This window comes from Sturnira hondurensis, unplaced genomic scaffold (genome assembly GCF_014824575.4).
Source record: "Sturnira hondurensis isolate 20B ecotype Veracruz unplaced genomic scaffold, ASM1482457v3 Scaffold0021143, whole genome shotgun sequence".
Taxonomy (NCBI): Eukaryota; Metazoa; Chordata; class Mammalia; order Chiroptera; family Phyllostomidae; genus Sturnira; species Sturnira hondurensis.
The window spans coordinates 23,910,903-23,931,952 of record NW_028093774.1 but is presented as its reverse complement, the minus strand read 5'-3'; the positions used below and the strand labels follow the sequence as shown (position 1 = coordinate 23,931,952).

The 21,050-nt window shown below is 40.8% G+C and overlaps 2 protein-coding genes across 5 annotated transcripts in view; both read right to left on the bottom strand.

Moving 5' to 3' along the window:
- Positions 1 to 458: 458 nt before the first annotated feature.
- COX16 (cytochrome c oxidase assembly factor COX16) lies at positions 459 to 10,198 on the bottom strand. 3 transcript variants are annotated; one of them, XM_037031652.1, is made up of 4 exons: positions 9,988 to 10,198; positions 7,833 to 7,904; positions 5,782 to 5,844; positions 459 to 839 (listed from the first exon to the last, which is right to left on the bottom strand). In XM_037031652.1, the coding sequence occupies exons 1-4, from the start codon at positions 10,063 to 10,065 to the stop codon at positions 723 to 725; spliced, it is 330 nt and encodes a 109-aa protein (XP_036887547.1). In that variant the 5' UTR covers positions 10,066 to 10,198; the 3' UTR covers positions 459 to 722. The 3 variants fall into 3 exon arrangements, with proteins under 3 accessions (XP_036887547.1, XP_036887548.1, XP_036887546.1); XM_037031651.1 differs by lacking the exon at positions 459 to 839 and adding an exon at positions 3,286 to 3,746; XM_037031653.1 differs by lacking the exon at positions 5,782 to 5,844.
- A 4,055-nt stretch (positions 10,199 to 14,253) lies between these two features.
- The window catches only part of SYNJ2BP (synaptojanin 2 binding protein), a 48,390-nt gene continuing 41,593 nt past the window's right edge, over positions 14,254 to 21,050 (bottom strand). Inside the window, exon 4 of one of the 2 annotated variants that reach the window (XM_037031649.1) lies at positions 14,254 to 19,661. In XM_037031649.1, the coding sequence (XP_036887544.1) occupies positions 19,521 to 19,661 (141 nt within the window). In that variant the 3' untranslated portion in view covers positions 14,254 to 19,520. The remainder of the gene's footprint in view (positions 19,662 to 21,050) is intronic. The other variant, XM_037031650.1, reaches the window with a different exon arrangement.

Below are 21,050 nucleotides of genomic sequence, written 5' to 3'. Positions count from 1 at the left end.
AGATCATAGCAAACACAAAGTTAAAAAAACAAACTAGTCTGTTTGCATGTAAGGCATAAAGCTTACCTGAAATCGGTGTTTCCCAAACAATGGATTACCTAAACGAAACTGCTCTATCTGTATGTAATATGTAATACTCTGTGACTTTCATTTAAACCAGGAGCAATATAATCTTAACACATTTAACAGCATCAATACAATCATTAAGTGATGCTTCAGACACTGATCAGCACACCATGTGAGGTATTATAGATGAAAACAAGATTCTTATCACACTGTGGTCAATATCACTTTCACAGGCAGGTTTGACATAAAATCACTGCTCGGTGCTACTAAGAAAAGTTGGATCCAGACCTCCTGTTCCCATTAGGAATCAGACTAAGTGCCAAAATGTTGTCCCAGTGGTTAGTGGAAAAGGAATATGGGTGCATATTTGAGAGTGTACAAATGCCAGTCTGTAAGTAGCAGTGTTCACATTTTTATTGATTGGTATAAAATATACGTGGTCAACACTGTTACTTTCACTGGCAGATAGCAGAGCTGGGAAGCAAAAAACCTGTACTTGATTTCTTAATCAAGATTATCTGTTATAAAACTACTCATATCCAAGGTTCTGAAGGTCTGAAATTTTCTCTCCACCAGACAGGAGTATGTAGTGAGAACTCAGTTGGTAACATTTTATTTAAATTAAAAAATAAAAAATAAAAAAAGAACCAGCACAGTCAAGTGGTCTTCGTCTTCAGGATTTCTGGGTTTCGGCCCTGGAGGAGGTCAGGATCTTCCCACGGCCTGGGTCCTCGAACATTCTTCCAGTCATCGAAAGTGGAGTTCTTTATTTTCTACGGAGCCACAGATATTAAAGTGCACATCAGTGAAGGGTTCCTGTGGCTTTGATCAGGACATGGCTGAATAAATGAGTGGGAAGAAGCCAACAGACCCTCAGTCATGATTTGAGCAAACAAATCGACTGCATGTCAAGCATAGTAATTGAAGAAATCAAGTATTTCTTAGCATTTGGAATTTTTCTTGCTTGCTATTGATGTAAATGCCTATCTTTTCCCCCAAGAGAATAAAACTATTACACATTTTTAAAAGAGTCTAGATGCTTTGTTTCTGAGAGAACAAAGAAAGGAAAGAAGCTAGGAAAACAAAAGTCTGACCCTGAAGCCTGATCCGGCACAACGTCGAGCTGGGCGGTGGCAGTAGATGGGAGGAAAAGAACAAAGGCGGAGGAGACCTTAGAACCTGCTAGGAGGAAGAGAACAGACCAGGATGATCCGTCCTGCACCCGAGAAAGGAGCCTGGGCTTAAGGGGGAAAAGCCCTTCCCTGCAGCTGCCACGAGCAGAGCCCTTGCAGGCAATGCAGACTAGCCCAACTCCAGCTGGGTCACTGCCTGCAGTTGGTCTGGTCCGCCAAGCCCCAGGAGAAAGGTAGGATAAAAGGGGAGAACATGCGTGCTTCTTCACCCTTCTGACAGTAACTGTCACTTATCTGCTTTGACTGTTCTGGAATTTTTAGTGAACAAGATAGTAAGAGGCTCAGAGAACACAGGACAGGGAAAAATGTAAGTTCGCCTTGACACCTGGATACTAAGATTACCCTTTCATTAATGAGCTGTATAGCACTGAAGCCATCTGGGCACTAATTCCCTCATAAGTAATAATAATAAGCGGGACCAAATGGTCTGTGTGGTTTCTTCACTTATGAAATTCCATGATTTCTAAGAGAACTAAATTAACGCTTCATGGCATCACTACTGACACAACACTTATATATTGAGAAGTAGCAAGTTACAGATTTTACCAAAATGATGGAGAAATAGTGATGAAACCATCCTCTAAATTTCACTTATAGTTTTACCGGGAGTTTGTATTAAATATATTTCGATGAACAAAATTCTATTGATGTGCTAGAAGAAAGCAAATTATTTTCAAGTATAGTTAAGAAATGAGTGAAAGTTATGGTTTTTAAAGATTTTATTTGTTAATTTTTAGAGAGAGGGAAAGGGAAGGAGAAAGAGAGGAAGAGAAGAAAGAGAGGGAAAGAAACACTGATGTGTGGTTGCCTCTCTCATGCGCCCCCTACTGGGGACCTGGCCCGAAACCCAGGCATGTGCCCTGACTAGGAATCAAACCGGTGACTATTTTGTCCACAGGCCAGCACTGAATCCACTGAGCCACACCAACTGAGGCTAAAATGGTTTCAAGAAGCAATAATGGCCAGATAATATGAGGCACACACTCAAAAGAATTTAAGAATAATTCTTAGATAAGAGGCAAAGTTAGCAGAACAACTTCATCTTAAAAGTGCTCTAGACTTCAGAGATCTCTGGTGAATAAAAAGATTCCCTGTAGAATTCTGCGGAAAAAAAGCAGTCACTAATTCTGCAAAACACGCAGGGTCGCTGAACACTGACCAGGCTGTACACGTACTGGGCAAGACCACTGAAGGCTCACTAGTTAACAGCCAACTGCTACAGGATCGAGTGTGGAGCAGAGTCAGGAAGTGCAGGGGAAATGGAGTGGCAATACTGGATTTTTGGCCCTTGTCAGAGTGGACTTAATACGCAGCTGCTACCCTGACAGCCAGCTGAGACACCAAAAAGGCTGCTCGTTAGGAGTGACAATTATACCAAGGGGAAGACCTACTTTGAACTCGCCGACAAAAGCTCTGACAAGATTCTCTGGAGAAACAATTCAGAGAATGACACCCACAAAGAGGGGCTTAGAAAACACCAAAGCCTTTCCAAAGTTCCCCCTTACAAAGCACAAAACCAAGTTCAAAATGAACAGCCAATAATGGAACTGCCTGCCAAAAGTTCGATCTCTTCGCTGTATTATTCATAATGTCTCCCTTTCAATCAGAAATGACCAAGCACAGCTCTGACCAGTGTGGCACAGTTGGTGGAGCATCGTCCCACAAGGAAAAGGGCCACCAGTTCAACTGTCAGTAGGGGCACGTGCCTGGGTTGTGGGTTCCGTCCCCAGGTGGGTGTTTCTCTCTCACATCAGTGTTTCTCCTCTTCTCCTTCTCCCTCCCTTCCCTCTCTCTCAAAATAAAAACTAAATAAAATCTTTAAAAAAATGACAGAACACACAAAGAAATGAAAAAACACAAGGATGGAAAAAAGTAGGTTTACATAATGCTCACAAATAACACAACGGTAAATAAATAATGGAAGAGTAACCTCTGTCTCACATACTCACAACGGGGAACCTGCCCGGTTTTGCCCAGCCTGGCATAATCCACAACAAAAACATGAACAAACTAAAGAGATGGAGAACGTCCCCCTCCACCAAATTCTATACAATATTAAACCCCGATCTTTGCTGAGTAATATCCCTATTGTAAGTTGAGTATCTCTTCATATGCCTAAGACCCTCCCCGAACTCTATACGCTTTGCCCAAGTCCCTACCAACCGACTGAATGGCTGAACTTTTCCATATTGATTGGTAGATGTTCTTCACATTTAAATAAGTTAATTTGTAATATGGTATAAAAAGTATTTTTAGGGTTTCTCATTTAACTAGTGACTTTACATGCATACATTACTTTTTCTTCAGGCTGAACTTCTGAATTCTCATGTATGAACTAATCATTCTTTCTTTACCTTTACAGGGTGGCTCAGCTCGTTGGAGCGTCACCCTGTGCGCCAAAAGGTTGTAGGTCTGTCCACCAGCTGGGATACGTACAGGAGGCAACCAACTGATGTCTCTCTCTCTCACATTGATGTCCTTCTCTCTCTAAAAATATCTCAATAAACATATCCCCAGGTGAAGATTTTTTTTAAAAGGCTCTGGGTTTTGTATCACAATTTAAATAGGCTTTTCTGACTTAAGACCACAGAAAATACTTCCTAAGTGACCAAGAAATAGCCAACCCATCAGATGCACAGGTCAAAACACTGGTGATCAGAATGCTCACAGAACTGGTTGATTTTAGTCACAAATTAGAGGAACATATGAAGGCTAAACTGATTGAAATGAACGGAAATGCACAGGAAACTAATAGTGATAGAAAGGAAACTGGGACTCAAATCACGGGACCAAAAGGAAGAAAGAAACAACCAAACAGAAAAGAATGAAGAAATAACAATTCAAAAAAATGAGGAGAGGCTTAGGAACCTCCAGGACATCTTTAAATGTTCCAACATCCAGATTATAGGGGTACCAGAAGGGGAAGAGGAAGAGCGACAAGTGGAAAACTTATTTGACCAAATAATAAAGGAGAACTTCCCCAGTCTGGCAAAGGAAATAGACTTCCAGGAAATCCAGGAAGCTCAGAGAGTCCCAAAGAAGTTGGACCCAAGAAGGAACACACCAAGGCACATCATAATTACATTAGCCAAGATTAAAATGAAGGAGAGAATCCTAGAAGCAGCAAGAGATAAGGGGACAGTCACCTACAAAGGAGTACCCATCAGACTGTCAGCGGATTTCTCAAAAGAGACCTTACAGGCAAGAAGGGGCTGGAAAGAAGTATTCCAAGTCATGAAGTCCAAAGACCTACAGCCAAGATTGCTCTATCCAGCAAAGCTTTCATTTGGAATAGAAGGGCAGATAAAGTGCTTCTCAGATAAGGTCAAGTTCAAGGAGTTCATCATCACCAAGCCCTTATTATATGAAATGTTAAAGGGACTTACCTAAGAAAAAGGAGTTAAAAATATGAACAGTGAAAGGACAGCAAACTCACAGTTATTAACAACAATACCTAAAACAAAAGCAAACTAAGAGGACAGCTAGATCAGGAGCAGAACCGTAGAAATGAAGATCACATGGAGGGTTAGCAACAGGGGAGGTGGGAGGAGGAGAAGGGGGGAGAAGGTACAGAGACTAAGTAGCATAGACGGTAGGTAGAAAATAGACAGGGGGAGGGCAAGAATAGTAGGGGAAATATAGAATCTAAAGAACTTGAGACACGTGGACATAAACTAAAGGGGGGAATGGTAGGGGAGGGGTGTGCAGGGTGGAGGGAAATGAAGGGGGGGAACAGGACAACTGTAATGGCATAATCAATAAAACATATTTTAAAAAATAACACTTGCTGATTGTAGAAAACATACTAAAGTATAAAGAAAATAAAAAATCTATCTATAAAAAAAGACCACAGAAAACAATGTTTTTTTTTTCTTCTAGCACTTTTAGTATTTTTAAAAATTTTTTAATTTAAAGATTTTATTACTTATTTTTAGAGAGAGAGGAAGGGCGGGAGAAAGACAGGGAGAGAAACATCCATGTGTGAAAAAAACACGGATCTTTGGCCTCTCACTCACCCCCAACCAGGGACCTGGCCGGCAACCCAGGCCTGTGCCCTGACTGAGAGTCATACCAGCCACCTTTTGGTTTGCAGGACAATGCCCAATCCACTGAGCTACACCAGCCTGGGCTAATTTTTAAATCCTTGATATACCTAGAATTTACTCATTTACAGTATACAAAATATAGATCCATCTTTGTTTTCTTTTCAAATGACTACATAGTTGTCCCAATACCATATGTTTAAGATAAGTATTTTTCTTTCCTTTTTTACTATTTTATTGTTTATACTATTACAGTTGTCCCCCCTTCGCCCCTTCTGCCCGGCCCACCCCAACTTGTATAATCAGCCCCACACCCCTGTCCACGTCCATGGGTCCTTCATCTATGTTCTTTGACTAATCCCTTCATAAGGCAAATTTTTTTCTGCCCTATTAATCATTTAGGCTTACCTACCTCAAGGCAGACAGAACCAGCCACTGATAAGGAAGACTTACAAAAGGGAGACTATTTTAACATGTACCTCATACTCTGATTCCAGTGACACTTTATTCATTTTCAGTTTTTTTTCTAATTCAGGATCAATCTGTAAATAAAAAAGAGGGGCCATACATTACTTAAGTCTGTTGGATTTAATTTTCAATTTAAAGTCATAGAAGAGATGGCTACGACGGTACAGACTCTCCACCATCCAACCAGTCACAGAACGATGGCGGATGTAGTCGTACTGCCACCACCACCACTAACGGCAGCTAGTGTTTACTGAGTACTTGTTATGTGCCGGGCATTTCGAGATATATTACCTCTGTTAATACCCACAAAAGCCTATAAGTATTATTATTATGATCGCAACTGAGGATAATGGGACACAGGGAGGTTGGATAATTTGTCAAAGAGGCAGAACTTGGCTGTGAACCATGGCCCTCTACCTCCAGAGGTCCATGCTATTAACTACCACCTTCCATTATGTCATTACATAGAAATGTGAAAACACCAATAAATAGAATGCTGCTCCTGAAAACAAAAGAGAACACCTTCTACACTGGAAACAGAGAAGTATCTGTGAAAACCGGACAGGATTCCATGGTGGTAAACAGAAGCTGATGCCACATTACCTTTGTGTGGCGAAGGCTTTAGGAAAGGAGAAAGTGATGGCTGAAATTAATAAACAAACAACAATAAAATGCAAGTTAAATTAAATGGGGTAGCTGAACAGTTATGAACACAGCTACAGACCACACTGGTCTGGAGCGTGCAACCTGAAAACCCACTAGAACGACGCCTGAGGAGATGGGGTGAATGAAAGAAAAGGTGTGTCATCAGAGCTGGATGCAACAGTTCCAAACCTCTTATTAGAGATTTTGTAATTAGAGAGTAAAGAGAGTGAAATAAGGGCAATAATAATTAATCAGTAATTAAATGAATACCATACAGAAAAGAAATGAGTCCTCAGACTGAAAGAGCATAGTAAAAAAAAGTAACAACCAAACAAAAAAGCCCATTCTTTTTTTTTTTTTAATTTATTTATCTTTAGAGGGGAAGGGAAGGAGAGAGGAAGAGAAACATCAATGTATGGTTGCTTCTCGTGCATCCCCTGCCAGGAACTGGCCTGCAACCCAGGCATGTACCCTGACTGGGAATCGAACCGCGATCATCTAGTTCGCAGGCCCGTGCTCAATCCACTGAGCTACACCAGCCAGGGCTAAAAAAGCCCATTCTTAATCAAGTAATGGTAAAGCTGTAGAATATATCAGAGACAAAAAGAAAATCTCAAAAGAAAAAAAGAGTGAAAAGACAGTTTATCTACAAAAGGATGAGAATTAGAAAAAAATGTTCATCAGCCACTTGAAATGCTAAACTAAAATGAAATTATTCTACAATGTTGATTACGTGGCAAGGATTACTTTGAACTTCAATTTTATTTTTACTATATTTGCATTTCTTCTTTTAGCATTAGTCACTAAAGATGCATAGCAATATAATTTATAAAATTACTGGTATTAATATGAAATAGCTAATTTATAACTGAAGTAATAAAATGGGGTGAAATTGTTGCCCCACGTTCTTTAGTCCTTTCTAAATCCTAAAAGCAACTACACCAGAACACATGTTGTGTCAGAATGCTAACAATATTGCAAATTTTTTAGTGAATGAAGAGAATGAGCCCTGGCTGGTGTGGCTCAGCAGTTAAGGGCCTGCAAATCAAAGGGTCACTGGTTCGATTCCCGGTCAGGGCACATGCCTGGGTTGCAGGCCAGGAACCCCATTAGGGGAACACGTAAGAGGCAACCACACATTAATGTTTCTCTCCCTCTCTTTCTCCCTCCTTTCTCCTTTGCAAAAATAAAAAAAAATATTTTTAAAAGAATGATTATTAAATTCTTTGTATTTCATGACACATTCCCAGGTGATCATAAATGTTACTATAAAGAATAAGAAAGGCCCTACTCATCATGTATCAGTCTTGAACAGCTGGATAAAACTCAGACTGCCTAGTACACTGAGTATACACACACCCTAAACCAGACCGTACACATACACAGACACATCACAAACTCCACTCATAGGTCTTACTTTAACCTTCACAGCATCATAACGGATTTGTGAAAACTCCCGAAGACCAAAAGAACCTCCAACAATCAATACCTGAAACAAAGAAAGGAAACAACTAAAAAAAAACAGAAGGGCAGAATTCAGTCTACCTATAGATTACTTACCGAAATGCCAACAGTGACAGATTATACAAAACCCTGTAGGTTATTGTTCCTGGTTAGTTACCATTCATCTTTCAGAGTAGATGCTGTAGATACTGCCATCTGCCACTGGGAAACATTTTAGCACATTACCAAATACCAAAATCAGTAGCCCATACCTGTATTTGACCTTATGGTTTAAATTATATCATCACAAGCATTATATTAGTCAATCCTTACAAAAGACCTATGAACTAAAGAAAACAATACATTTAGTAAAAAAATAAAAGAACAGCCAACTCACACAATGGATGGTGCCAGGAATACACTTCTGGCCTTGTTTCTTTAAGACCAGAATTCTGTCAATTTTATGACTTTACAAAATAAGCCAACTGGAGAGATTCTTCTCCATTTCCTTACCAAGAGATAAAAGAATGGCAATCTTAAAAGAACCCTTGAATTGTTGTTGCTGCTTTATCATCTATTCCAGTAATTCAAAGGGCTTTAATTCTTCATCCGAAAGTTGCAAAGTCTAGCAATTTGGAAAAACATTAAGTTTTATCCATACCTCCCTTTTTATATCAATGCATTAATGATAGCAATTAAAGAACTACAAAAGGATATAAAACAACATGAAATATAAAAAGTTGGAATACCAATAAAACTTTGAGGCTATGAATTTCAAAACCCAATAACTCCGACCACATAAAACTTAAAACATCTATCCCAACACATGAAATTAAAACAACATAAAATCAAAAGGCAACAAACCAGGTATCTGTTATACATGAGCATTTAATACTTGCAATGTCAATATGTAAGAATGCTTTGTAAAGTGAAATAGTTTTTGTCTTAGTTTCAATGAAAAGACACCCGTTTTCCTAACTTCTCTACTCAGTCCTCAACTTTCCAACCATCACATCTCTCCTACCTATTCACAACCAACAGAGTCCCTAAGGGATATCTTCTAGTTTCATGGACTTAAATTTAGGCTCTATAACCTGACAACCTCCAAATGTACATTTTCAATGGGAAATATCCCTCTGAACTGAAGTCCTCCCTTTCCTATTAAACAGCTCCACCTGAAAGTCTAACAGGTACACACAAACTAACATTTTGTAAAAAGCCCCAACCTGCCCCCAACCTACCTGCCCCCAACCTGCCCCTAAGCAATCGTTCTCATCCTGCATGGCAACTACTTTCATCCAATTACTGAAGCCGATTTCTTTGGAGTCATCTTTAGCGCCTCTCATTCCTATCTCACATGCAATCCATCCCTGAGTTCTGTCACCTCGACTTTCAAAATATTTCTTGGCTCTGACAATTTGTCTTTATCCTCCTATAATACCATAGTCCAGGCTACTATCATTTCTTTCCTGAACTATTGCAATCACAGGAACCACTGTGATTGTACCCACTGGTTACATTAGAAAAAAAAAAAGTGGTCTGGTCTTTCTGGGTTCCTGGGAGGGAACTACTCATTGGACTTTCCTGAATGCTTTATAAATATAAACACTGATCTCTCAAGGCCTGCTACGATGTGACAGGAGCCGCCGTGTAAACACTCAATTCAAAAGGTTTTATTTAACTCAACAACAACCTTGGAAGAAATACGCCAGTTCAAAAACAAGGTAAGTGAAAAACGGAGATTCCCGAAACTGTACAGTTAAATTAAGTAACTAGGTCTAGTCCCAAAGATCCAGAGTACCATCAAGTTAGTTGAGGCTGGCGGGGATAGGGGCGGGTTGGGGTGTTATTCGGTAATCATTCAAATTTGGATTAAAATCTGGTTCTTTGGATTAAAAACGTCGCTCTCTGGAGCACTAGGGAAAATAATAGGGGGACTAGAGATCCCTCTACCAGCCAGAGAAGACTAGAATAGGGATACAAACTCTCAACCTAACGCCAGCCGTTTCCTAGCTCGCGTTACTGTTCTCAGCCTCTTACTCCAGATTCCCGCTTGTCAGGATAGACCCCAACTGAGGTCCCACCCCTTCCGCAATTCTGCCCGCACACTTTTTTTTCGAGGCACTCACCAACATAGGGACCCCATAGCGGAGCGTCTTGTTTTTGCGCAAGGCACGCGTTACACGCATTACCGCATGTGCAAACATGGGACACCCGGCCAGGCAGGCCCAGCGCGGCCTCCCGAATCGCAGCGGCTGGAGTTGCCCGCTCCCCACTCCAGCCCAGGACGTCCTAGGATCCTTTTCTGTCCTTCCCCAGCCTTCCACTGTACGGTCGTCTCCTGTCAGCCTTCCGTCAGGCAAAAGCAATCAATTCGTCGTAACGTACTCGCGCATCCCGCCGGAAACTGGGAGTCGGAGCTTTGGTTCCGGCACACTCGCTTGCTTTTGGGGCTTAGGGACTTAAATCGTATTTGTACTCGTCCAGTAATATGGTAACCAGTACCTCACATGTTCTGGGCTTTGGTCAACATCTTCTACCTGGGACATAGCCGCTCGATAAAATCAGCTACGGAAAAAATAAAGTTGGAGATAGTTCCTATGGCTAGTTGTGTCAGTTGTCTTCTGATCTTTTGGTCTTACTATATACCTTAAGTATTCCATTAATACACAATATTTAAAGTAGATAGGATAAAACTACCAATCCTTTCTTATTCCCTATCTTCTGTTTGCACTTGGAGCGACATTTCTTTTTGTAACTAGCAGCAAATAATTTTTCCATGAATAAGTTTTCTTCCACGTAACATTATCTTCTTAAACTCAAAACAGAAGGCAAGGACAACGTGATAAGGAGCACAGAATCTTGAGTGTTAATACCCAATGCTATTTACTAAGGACAGTAACTACACCTAAGTTCTGCATTTCTATTTTTTTAATGTGTTAGAACTAAGGTGGGGGGCGGAGATGGGAGGGAGTTGGGGAGCACTGGGGGCGGGGCAGGGCTGGGAATATAAGACAGAAAACTGTGCTTGAGTAAGAATTAAACACGTATGTGTATATATTTTAAAAAAAAGAGAAATGTTGAGAAATAGAGGCGGGAAGAACTGGGTGATCTGATCCAAGTGCCTTTATTTATTTGATGCTGCACCGAGAGGCGGGCTGAGTCGGGTCAACTTCAGACTCAGGGGAAGGCAGGAGGGTTTTTTTGTTTTTGTTTTTATTTTAAAGCGCGGGGTTTGTAAGGGGATAGGGGAGAGGTTAGTCCTGTTCTTCCCGAGGGTGCCTCAGGGTTCCATTATGTGAGCAGGGACAGTAATTTAGGTAAAGGGCGGGGCTGTTCCCAGATACAGGAAGGTCCGTCTGCCACCGGCTATTGTGGCTGGTGCCAGGTGTCTATTGTGCTCTGTGGGAGTTTCGATTAAGCCTCGGGCTACCAAGCCAGTCAGGACAACTGAGTCATAGGCAGTCCAGAGGGTTGGAAACTGGCTTCGGTCATTAGTCTGGAGAGTCGGGGCCTGGCCTGACCATTTCAAAATGGAGGGAAAATTTCAATCTAATAAGGTTATGTAAGCGCAATGGGACTTCTACTACAAAGTGCCTGGTGAGTACTTAGTATCACTAGTATTTTTATGTGAATCCTTGAAATTCTAATGATGTCCTGGCCATGATGGGTGCCCATTCAAGGCTAGCAATGGTCATTCTCTCACTCATTTCCAAAATTACATCAGAAGGAATTTTTTGTTGGACTTGCCTGGCTTCTCCTTCTTGGAAGATGAGATTTAAACACACACACACTCCTAGGAAATGTGTCAATGCTCTTCAATCTGGAATTCAACAGGACCAACACTGGAGAGCTTTCTCCTCTGGATTTTACTCCTAAAAGTCCATCTCAACCTGCAGTTGTCTTTGTTAGTGGTCTTCAAACTGCAGTCTGGCAAGGCCTGCTGTTTTCATGAATAAAATTTTACTGGAACACAGCCACGCATTTGCTTATATACAGTCTATGGTTTCTATCAGTAAAACTGCAAAAAACCAAGGCCCATAAGCCTAAAATATTTACAATTTGGCCCTTTATGAAAAAGTTTGCAGACCCTTGGTCTTTGCTGTTCAAATTGTTTCCTTTCTTTGGTGGATTAAAAATGATTACAAATTATCTGCACTACCTCCCATAAAGGGGTGGAGTTTAGGTGACCTCTCCAAGTGACTCTGCACTTGACCATGGTTTGTCCAACAGGACAGCAGCAAATGTGAACAATGCAAAGGCTTGATTAGTGCTTTCCACACTGGGACTTGCCTTCTCGAAACACTAAGATACCCCCACCTGGCGCCCATTCTATGAAGATGAGAAGCGATGTGGAGAAGAACCAAGGCATACCAGCCAACAGCCAGCACTAACTCACAGACAGGGAAGAGAGGCCATCGAGGACTATCTCCCTCTGTTCTCCCATCAGATGAATTCAGTTGCATGTGACCCCAGGTGCTATCGGGAGGAGAAACACTCAGACAACCCATAGAATCTTTTTTAAAAATGTATTCAAACATGGTTAAGTCACTAGGTTTTGCAGTGGCTTGTTATATATTTGTTAACTGATGTACTTTCTTTGCCCACCAAGGGGGAAGATGGCCATTCTGTACACACTACAGCTATAGACTAACACTTTGACTCCAAGTCTGCACTACGCTGTGTGACAGACCAACAGTGACTAATGTAAGTTGACTTTTCTGTTCATGTCAGTCAGCTATATGCAGAGAACTTCAGCAAAACGTCAATATTCAGTTCCAACAAGTCCTTTTTTATCCTATGGCACAAACCTATTTTTGCCTTGTCTGTATCTTGTAAGCTTCTGGGAGATGAAGGGGCCCCAAGTAAAATACAAAAGGCTGGCAATCAGCTTCAAACGTTGGGTATAAACACAGAATGGTACTGCTACTGCTGTTTTGTACCTGGCGTAGTCAACTCCCCGCTTTCTGTAAAGGAAGAAGGCTGGGCTAGCAGGGTTGAACCAAACTGAGTATAATAAAGTTGAGCTTTCTGGGATGGTGAATAGTGGACTCTTCATTGAAGTAAATTCCCAGGTTTGCAATCTTGAACAAGTTTTTAACCTCTTTAAACCTTGAGTTACACAAATGGGATCACTGATACAACCTTGGATGGTTGTGAGAATTTGTTGGCATTAGTTATGTCATTATGACATTAGTTATACAAAAGGACAGCCCAGTGTAGTGCCTGGCACCATGGAGAACAGGGACAGTGTAGTGCCATGGTTATATATGCGGGTTCTAGCTGTATAACTTGGGCAAGTAACTTCATCTTCCTAAACCTCAGTTATCTCATCTACAAAACAGGGATAACAGCAGCTGTTGTGAGGTTTAAATGACCATGTGCTTAGAACAGTAGCTGAAATATTGTAAAGAGCTGAATACGTGTTAGCCATTTACTAGCAGTACATAACAGTACCCTTATCCTTAGCTCCTTGGTCAAAGCTAAGCCTCAAATTGATCATTTAGATTCCTTTCTTCTTTCCATTGTTCTGTCAGAGGTGCTACTATAAGTTGGAAAAAAAATTCAACAATCTCCAAACTAAGGTGGAAGAATTATAAAGATTCACTTACAAATGCAGTGCATTTATTGAATGCCAACACTGAGCTAGGCACAGTTAGATACACTATTGTCTCATTTGCTGTATCTGGTATCGAATAGCTGTGGAGGCGAAGGGGCCACATACTAATCTGACAAGCTCAGGTGAGGCAGCCTTACAAACTCAGACCTAAAGTAACCACAAAAGATGGCCTGAAATTAAAACTTACTAACTAAAAGCAGCTTGTGGTGGGTAGTCACATCCTAGGCTGGTTTCTTCCCCTAACAAAGGTCAATCTTCACCTTAACTGAGCCTCTCCATTGTCTTTTTGCATCAGAGATAACATACCCTTGGACTGTCAAGATAATTCCCTTTTATCCAGGCCCCTCAGAGCACACTCTCCTACCACAGCAGACCTCTGGGGAGCCTCTCATTGTTATCTCGTTCCCCACATACCACCTCTGTGTGCTGTTAAGTGTTCACTCTTAACTATGGTGTACCCACCAATGTCAAAGAAGTATGCATCTCTCCATTTTACTTTTTATCCAATCCCAGAGATTCTTCCACTTTGTTTTCTCCCACTTCCCTAATCTATCACTAATGGAGTTAATGTAACCCCTCAGGTCTCCTCCTTTGATTGTAAGGTATAAAATAAGGTGCTAAACTTCCATTCTCCAGAGCATTATCTCAGGTTGCTCCGTAGGTTCCGCTTCCCAGCAACTGCTGTGAGTTTGGCTCAAATAAACTCACTAAAAATTCTCTACAGGTTTAAATGTTTCTTACGTTGACACAGCAAAGCTTAAGACATTTTCATCTATTTTGATGGCCTCACTAATGTATTTAATCTGTAATATTCCCTAGAAGATACAGTTTTATGCCCAAGTGTCTTCCAAATTGGCTACAGGGCATCTATTTGCTATTTAAATTCAGGTATGTAATGTGACATTAAGATCAAAGTAGAAAGGAAGCAAAATAAAATAAGGTTCATAAGGCAAACAATCTTGTAAAAAATAATATGGGCCGGGGGTAAAATGCACATATATCCAGTAATAAGAAATTCCTATTCAAATAAGCAAGCATTGCAGGTACAGAATTAAAATAGAATTCAATTTTGTGACTCCATTTACCAGTCTGCAAACCAAGAAGTATCATCTCATTTTCCTGGGATTGGTCAGTAAATTTAATGATTACAGTAACTACAAAGTTCTTTTGTAAATGACTGTTAATGATCAACTTGCATTTGAAAACATACTCCAGGCCTCTCCCTTCCCTTTTCACTCTACAGAAAAGAACATGAACAGTAAGGAAGACATTTGGAAAAAAGACCTAGAGTTTGCTGTAATTTGATTCTTCAGATATGGCAATGCTGTCTTAGAATATATGTTATTACAGTATCATCAAGTACATCAGGTAAGTAGATCAAGTGCTTTGTAATCCACATATAAATATTAACATCAGGCAAGAGTCTATGGCAGTTCAGAACCTGGTTCAGATGAGAACACAATTCCCTAAAATACTGTCTCCCTTCTGATCACAATTGCCCTCTGGAACACAAGTGCTGGTCTCAAAGATTTGCAGATAAAAGAGAAAACAAAAGGGGCTTACCCCAAGATCCGAACCAGGTGTAACCGTGTAATAGCTGGGGGGAGGTAGGGAGCTTCATAACTCAATCTTCTGTTTCTAGGTGATGTTAGTAAAATACTTTAACATCAAAATCATCAACAAATACACCACTTTTCAATCATGAAATTTCAGCTCAGAGTGACTATACCTTATTTACCTTTGTATCTTCAGCACCTGAATGAAGGGAAAACCTTCATCTGTCCAAAGATACATTTCAACTAAAGTTGACTAGAATAAAATCTTTATTGGCTCCACGTGAAAATACATCAACTCCACTCCTCCACACACTTAAAAGCTTAATGTTCCTTATGTTACTTCATTTCTTTAAATATCTGAAGTTGCTTATTTACACAATAAAAACAATGTCCAATGTCAAAAAACATACGTCTCTAGAACAATTAGAATTAGTCTCAGAGGAACTCATTTAATTGAATTTGATATTAGATCTTTCTCAGATTATGTGGCATTTCCCAATTATGCATATTCGCAACACCCTTAAGCAGTCAGTCAACTCCTCTGGTCTTTATCAAAGACCCAGAAGAGAGAAGATGGAAGTAGATTGAGATAAAAAGGATAGTTTTGCATATGTTCATGTAGTGGATACATTCAAGATTTAAAGATGAGACAGAAAGAGCACCTGTGCCACAAACTAAGTCTGTGACCTGGGTTAAGTTAGCTCACTCCTCTGAGCCTCGACTTTCTCATTTAGAAAAAGATTCTAGGATGGATCTTTCTAGTTCCTTTTGCTCCAGCATTCTACAGTTCAGTTCTAATTTAATAGATGCACAACTTGAAACACTAACACATTTTGTTGGAGATTGATCAGTCCTTGGCAAATCAGAAGCCAAAGAATGTTCCACTTCTTTTTCCACATCCGTACTTGTGGCAGAAGCTCAGAGAGTTGGCCTCTAAAAAGGCCCAAGTGAAATCCTCAATTTTGGCTGGAGGCATGCTGTACATAACTTAAATGGTGTCTAGGTTAAAGAGTCATTGAGCATTTTTGCTGCCACTGCACACTAGTCACCTGATAAACTTTGTTTTATGGGGCCTGACCCCTACACCCAGAGAGTCTATTGACTGGGCCAGGGTGCAGCCCGGGCATCAGGATTTTTACCAACTCTCCAGGTAATTCTAACCTGAGAAAATGGGGAGAACTGTTGGCATACAGAAGTGATTCTCAAACTTTAGCTGAATCAGTCACCTGGAGGGATTATTAAAACAGACTGCTGGGTGACCTGCCTCGTTCCTGAGTCAGTAGGTCTGGGGCAAAGCCCAAGCATCTGCTTTTTTTTAGCAAGTTTCCAAATGATGTTGATGCTTTTAACCAGAGGCCTCACTTTAAGAACCACTGCCAGTGAAGAACTATCACTGACGCTAGCACCTGAAGTCCTCAGTTTAAATTCTGATTCTGTTATTACCATTTATGCAATCTCAGGAAAGTAACTTTATTCTTCTTCAGTGTCTTTATAACAACGCCTAGTCTCAGAGCTGTGAGGCATGAACAAATAGTGTTATCAATCAGGGTTTTAGCACAGAACCTGGCACAGAAGGCAGTAACAAATACTAATTTCCCCTTTCCACTGCACACGGCTAGATGGTGTGACTGGCTATACCAAGAGCACGGCTGAAAACCGGGCAGGAAAAGGAAATAGATGGCTGAAGCTAACAATGTCTTAGTAGAATTATATGTATAATATAGGAAAATATCGAAGTATTTTAAGTACACAGTCTTAAAAATACTTACATTCATTTTTTTAAACGTTTGAACACAGTAACTTAGGGGGTAGAAATAATTAGATACAGTCTATAAAGTGGCAGGAATATTAGATTCAATTTATAAACAGCATGGATTTTTTTTAATGACCCACAATGGACTCTAATCTTATCTATGATAAGAATCAGAAATAAAAATATAATAGCATACCTGCCTAAAGCATTAATATATTTACCTTGAAATGCTATTTAAATCCAGAGAAATCCTAAATTTTTAAAGTGCATCAGAATCCCTATTATCAAAGTAAAACTTCTACCAATGGTGGGGTATGTGTTCTTTATTTACATATACCAACAAGTAAAAAATTAAAAATAGCTTTCCTTCCGGCTTACCATTTTGTTTCATTTTGTATGTATGTCTCAGGTCCTTCCAAGAGTTACTGTCCAAACCCGAGGCGAGTCCGGGTGGCAAGCAGGCCCACTGTGGTGGCAGACACACCTCCAGACACAGGGAGGGCCCCAGGGGCTGTGCCTCCACAGTGGGGCGGGTTGAGGTGACAACTGGAATACTGTCAGTGTTTCTCAGTGGCACATACAAGTGCAATTGTCTAAGTGAGTCTCAAAGGTAATGAACAGTCCAGGCAGGTTTAAAGGTGTAAGTCACATCAGCATTGTCCAAAGCAAGTTTCTCCCTATAGGACTATTTGACCCAGAGGCAAAATCTTACTGGGACTTTAATTTTTAAGTCTTCCCTTTCCACTCTGACCTCATGTCATTAGGTGACAACTCTCTTTCTCCAAACACCTTAGAAAAATGTCATGACTCTCTGCAGATCTTTTTTGTTGTTGTATTGTTATGAATATAACCATTTCTTTTATAATTGTTTTCAACTGTTATTTAACCTGATGGTGTATACTTGTAAGTTCTCATCCACTTAAGAATTCTCATAACTAGACTGTGAGCTACTCAAGGGTCCTTAACTTGTCCCCTTCCTCCAGGGAACTTTCTCAAGTGTTTCACTTCTCAGTAAATGCTCCCTTTAGGTGCCTGTAATACATATATTTGAAACCTACTTCCATTGCCCTGCCTATGCAGCTAATCCCATTTTTATATGTATAGGTGCTCTTCCCAACTAGAACCAAAAAGCCCTTCAGAATGAAAGCTGTGTGTATTTATTTCTTTGTAGAAGTGTCTTAACAATGCTAATGTCCAATCAACATTTGTAAAACACTTACTAGATCATCCGTGCTAAAAATTAGACACAACCGATTGCCTAAGGGAAGGTCCTTGTACTCTTGTCAAGATTATAAGGCCTATAGTCTAGCCGGCATATTTGGAAGATGGAAATGATTTTCTTAAAGCCAGGAAATTAGCCTTGGTTCAGCTTTCTTTAGTGATTTAAAACCAACCTTCAATATCCCAAAATACCCTCATTATTAATCTTAGTGTTTCCCAGCATCCATTCATCTGTATCCTTCTCTCACCATTTCCCTATGAAACTTCCCTGCTCCCTAAAACAGATCTCTTTTCTTCCCCTTCCCTGGAAAATAGTTCATTCATTAAAAGCCATAACTAGTGTTTGGAACCTTTTTTTAAAAAAACTAAATCCGAACCCTCTAAACTTAACTGAATCGGAAGCAAAGCTGATTTCATGCCCATCCTCCCAGGGAGCAGCCCTGCTCCCAGACTGTGTCTGCTACAAGAAACCGAAAGACTGGCTGATGGCCCCAGAGGGTTCCAGTCCCACCTTGGAGGCACTGTCTTTTCTCACTACCGAGTTCCTCCACGCGCTGGGTCTGGCCCCATCACTACAGCTCTGACATCAGTCCCTCAGCTGACCCTTTAATAGGACTGTGTGGCATCAAAAAAATCACTAGGGTAGACCAGAGATCGGTTAAGATTTACCTTTAAATCTCAAAGTTTTTTGAGCAGATTGATTTGTGCAACGCTGGATTATGGTATTTTATCTCCACATCACCTTAACTGTGATAAGAGGAGATGAGAATTCTAAGATTTTAAATTCGTTGCTTCAGTTTCTCTTTCTTTCTAATGATTCAGGTTTGGCATCCTGCACGGCTCACTCTCTGACTCCCTCAGTTAAGATCATCCTTACATCAGAAATCTAGACACCAGGGTAGTAGACCAGGGTAGTAGCTTTCTACCTCTTTAACTCTCCATAAGGCATCACAGTTATACTATAATTTATGTGTATACATGTATGTGTATATATATATTTTGTTTTTTTAAAGTAAAAATGCTCTCCCCATTATATTTTGTTTGATATAGGCACTCAAGTATGTAGTTATAAAGTAAATAAAGGCCACAAAAACTTCCCAAGGAAAATCATTAAAAGAAAAATATTCCCTCTACCTTTTCTATCATAGAGCTGGGCTTTGAGGCACGCCAGCTAAGAAAACAGGTATCATGAGTAGTGATGGGAAGACTAGACCTTCCCCTCTTTGGGCTGTAGCTGAACTTCTATTGGTGGCCCTAGTAAAATATAGAACTCCTCATTTGTTCTAAGCAAGTCTTTCCTTCAACTCTCCTTCAAACAACGCCTTTACTCTGCCATCAGAACACTGGGACTTGCAGATTTTGAACAGCAAGGTTCTGGTTGGGAAGCAGTCTCTTTGTATCACCTGTGAGCTTTGCAGAGAGAGGGAAAGATATGGGAGAACGGCAGGGAAGGAGGATGAGAGAAGGAAGAAATGTTCTCTTCATTGGGAGCACGGGAAGAAAGCAAGGTTTTCAAAGTTGTTGCCGGTATCTCATCAAGGCCCAGGCTGCTACCATGGTGAGGGCAAAGAGTGGCACCAGCACCATAGCCACGGGAATGCCGCTCGGGTCCCCTTCACCTCGATGTCCTACTGGCCCATTTTGCACCTGTAACTAGAAGGGAAAGAAAAACGTTAGGTTTAGTGACCAGTGTGTGTCTACCCCACCTGAAACGTCTAGGTTAACATATTACCTGGGTCTAAAGTCTCCAGACTACCCAGGGCTGCACGCCCAAGCAGTACCTATCAGAGGTGGGGTGGGAGTCCTCTCTGTTTGTCCTCACTCGATACATCAATGTCACCGATTCTTTGGAAACAAAACATGTCTGATGGGAAGGCATTTAACTTTCTGTGCTACTGACCAAAAGGGATCCCTGAAGTTAATTCAGATAACATCTTTCTGCTTTTGTACTGCCTCCACCAAGCTGTATGTGCACCATACCAGGAAAATGAAGATGTGAGATGAAGTCTATCAATCCTATAAGGATCCTGAAAATTACTGGGCAGGATGAGGGGGGGAGGGCGGGGGACAACACATCCATCTTCCTAGAATGTTTACTTAGGAAGATTATCAGTCATCAGAGTACAGTAAGAGGAGATCTGAGCAGTGTTATTTAAATATCTGTTATCTAAGCACCAACTGCACACAGGTATAATGCCATTATTCAGAAATCTTTTGATTCTCAAAAGGCACCGTGCCCTCCTAGGATGGGGTCAGGTCCTTCCTCCCTTATCATGTACTAGCAGACACAGACAAAAGTGAAACCTGTATGGCATGGAGGTAAAGAGTCAGAAGTAAATAGGTAAAAAGAAATCACATCCAAGCATCGATTTAGGAGAGAATAACTTTAAAGGTACATTGAACCTATGTTGCAGATGCCTTCCAAAATCCTTGCTATGGGAGGACTTTTGTCTACAGGTTTCTCTTCCCATCATTCAAATCACAAAGACCTAGGAGGGAAGAAGAGGATACAGGGATAGGTGCTGCCTTGACTGAATTCTGAATTTCACTTGCATTTTCCTGGAGCTTCCTCTGAGCATCAGAGCTTCGGTCACGTCAGCCACCGAGTTGATAATGTCAGGGCTCATAGTAGTGACAGGGAAAAGCACATAGTGAGTGGGTATGAGAAAACCACCACCATCTTTGTACTTAGAGTTTTACAAACAAGAATGCTCAATGGCAGACATACATTTTTCCTTCTCTACTAAAAAAAAAATGACTGTAGTTGTATTTTCCCCCCATCTATTTTAATTTGGTTGTCAAACTTTATCTGTAAGGCATGTTTCCTTGAAGCTAGGACCTGGGTTGCAAGAATACTGTCATGAATTTCCTTGCATGGTAAGCAGAGCTCCAGAAGACTCCCACTAGACAAGCTCCTCTAACAGTGGGACTGAAAGGGAAGAGAGCCCAACACACCACTGAAGGTCACACCACAGGGTTTACTCACAAGAACGGCACGAAAGCCTGGTACCAGGCTGCTGACTGCAAATGACAGGACACCTA

Coding starts and splice junctions, on each gene's coding strand:
- COX16 (XM_037031651.1), bottom strand. CDS start 10,065: ATGTTTGCACATGCGGTAATGCGTGTAACGCGTGCCTTGCGCAAAAAC. Junction 7,905..9,987: donor GCTATGGGGTCCCTATGTTG/GTGAGTGCCTCG, acceptor TCTTTGTTTCAG/GTATTGATTGTTGGAGGTTC. Junction 3,747..5,781: donor CACTGGAATCAGAGTATGAG/GTACATGTTAAA, acceptor AGATATTTTTAG/AGAGAGAAGGACATCAATGT.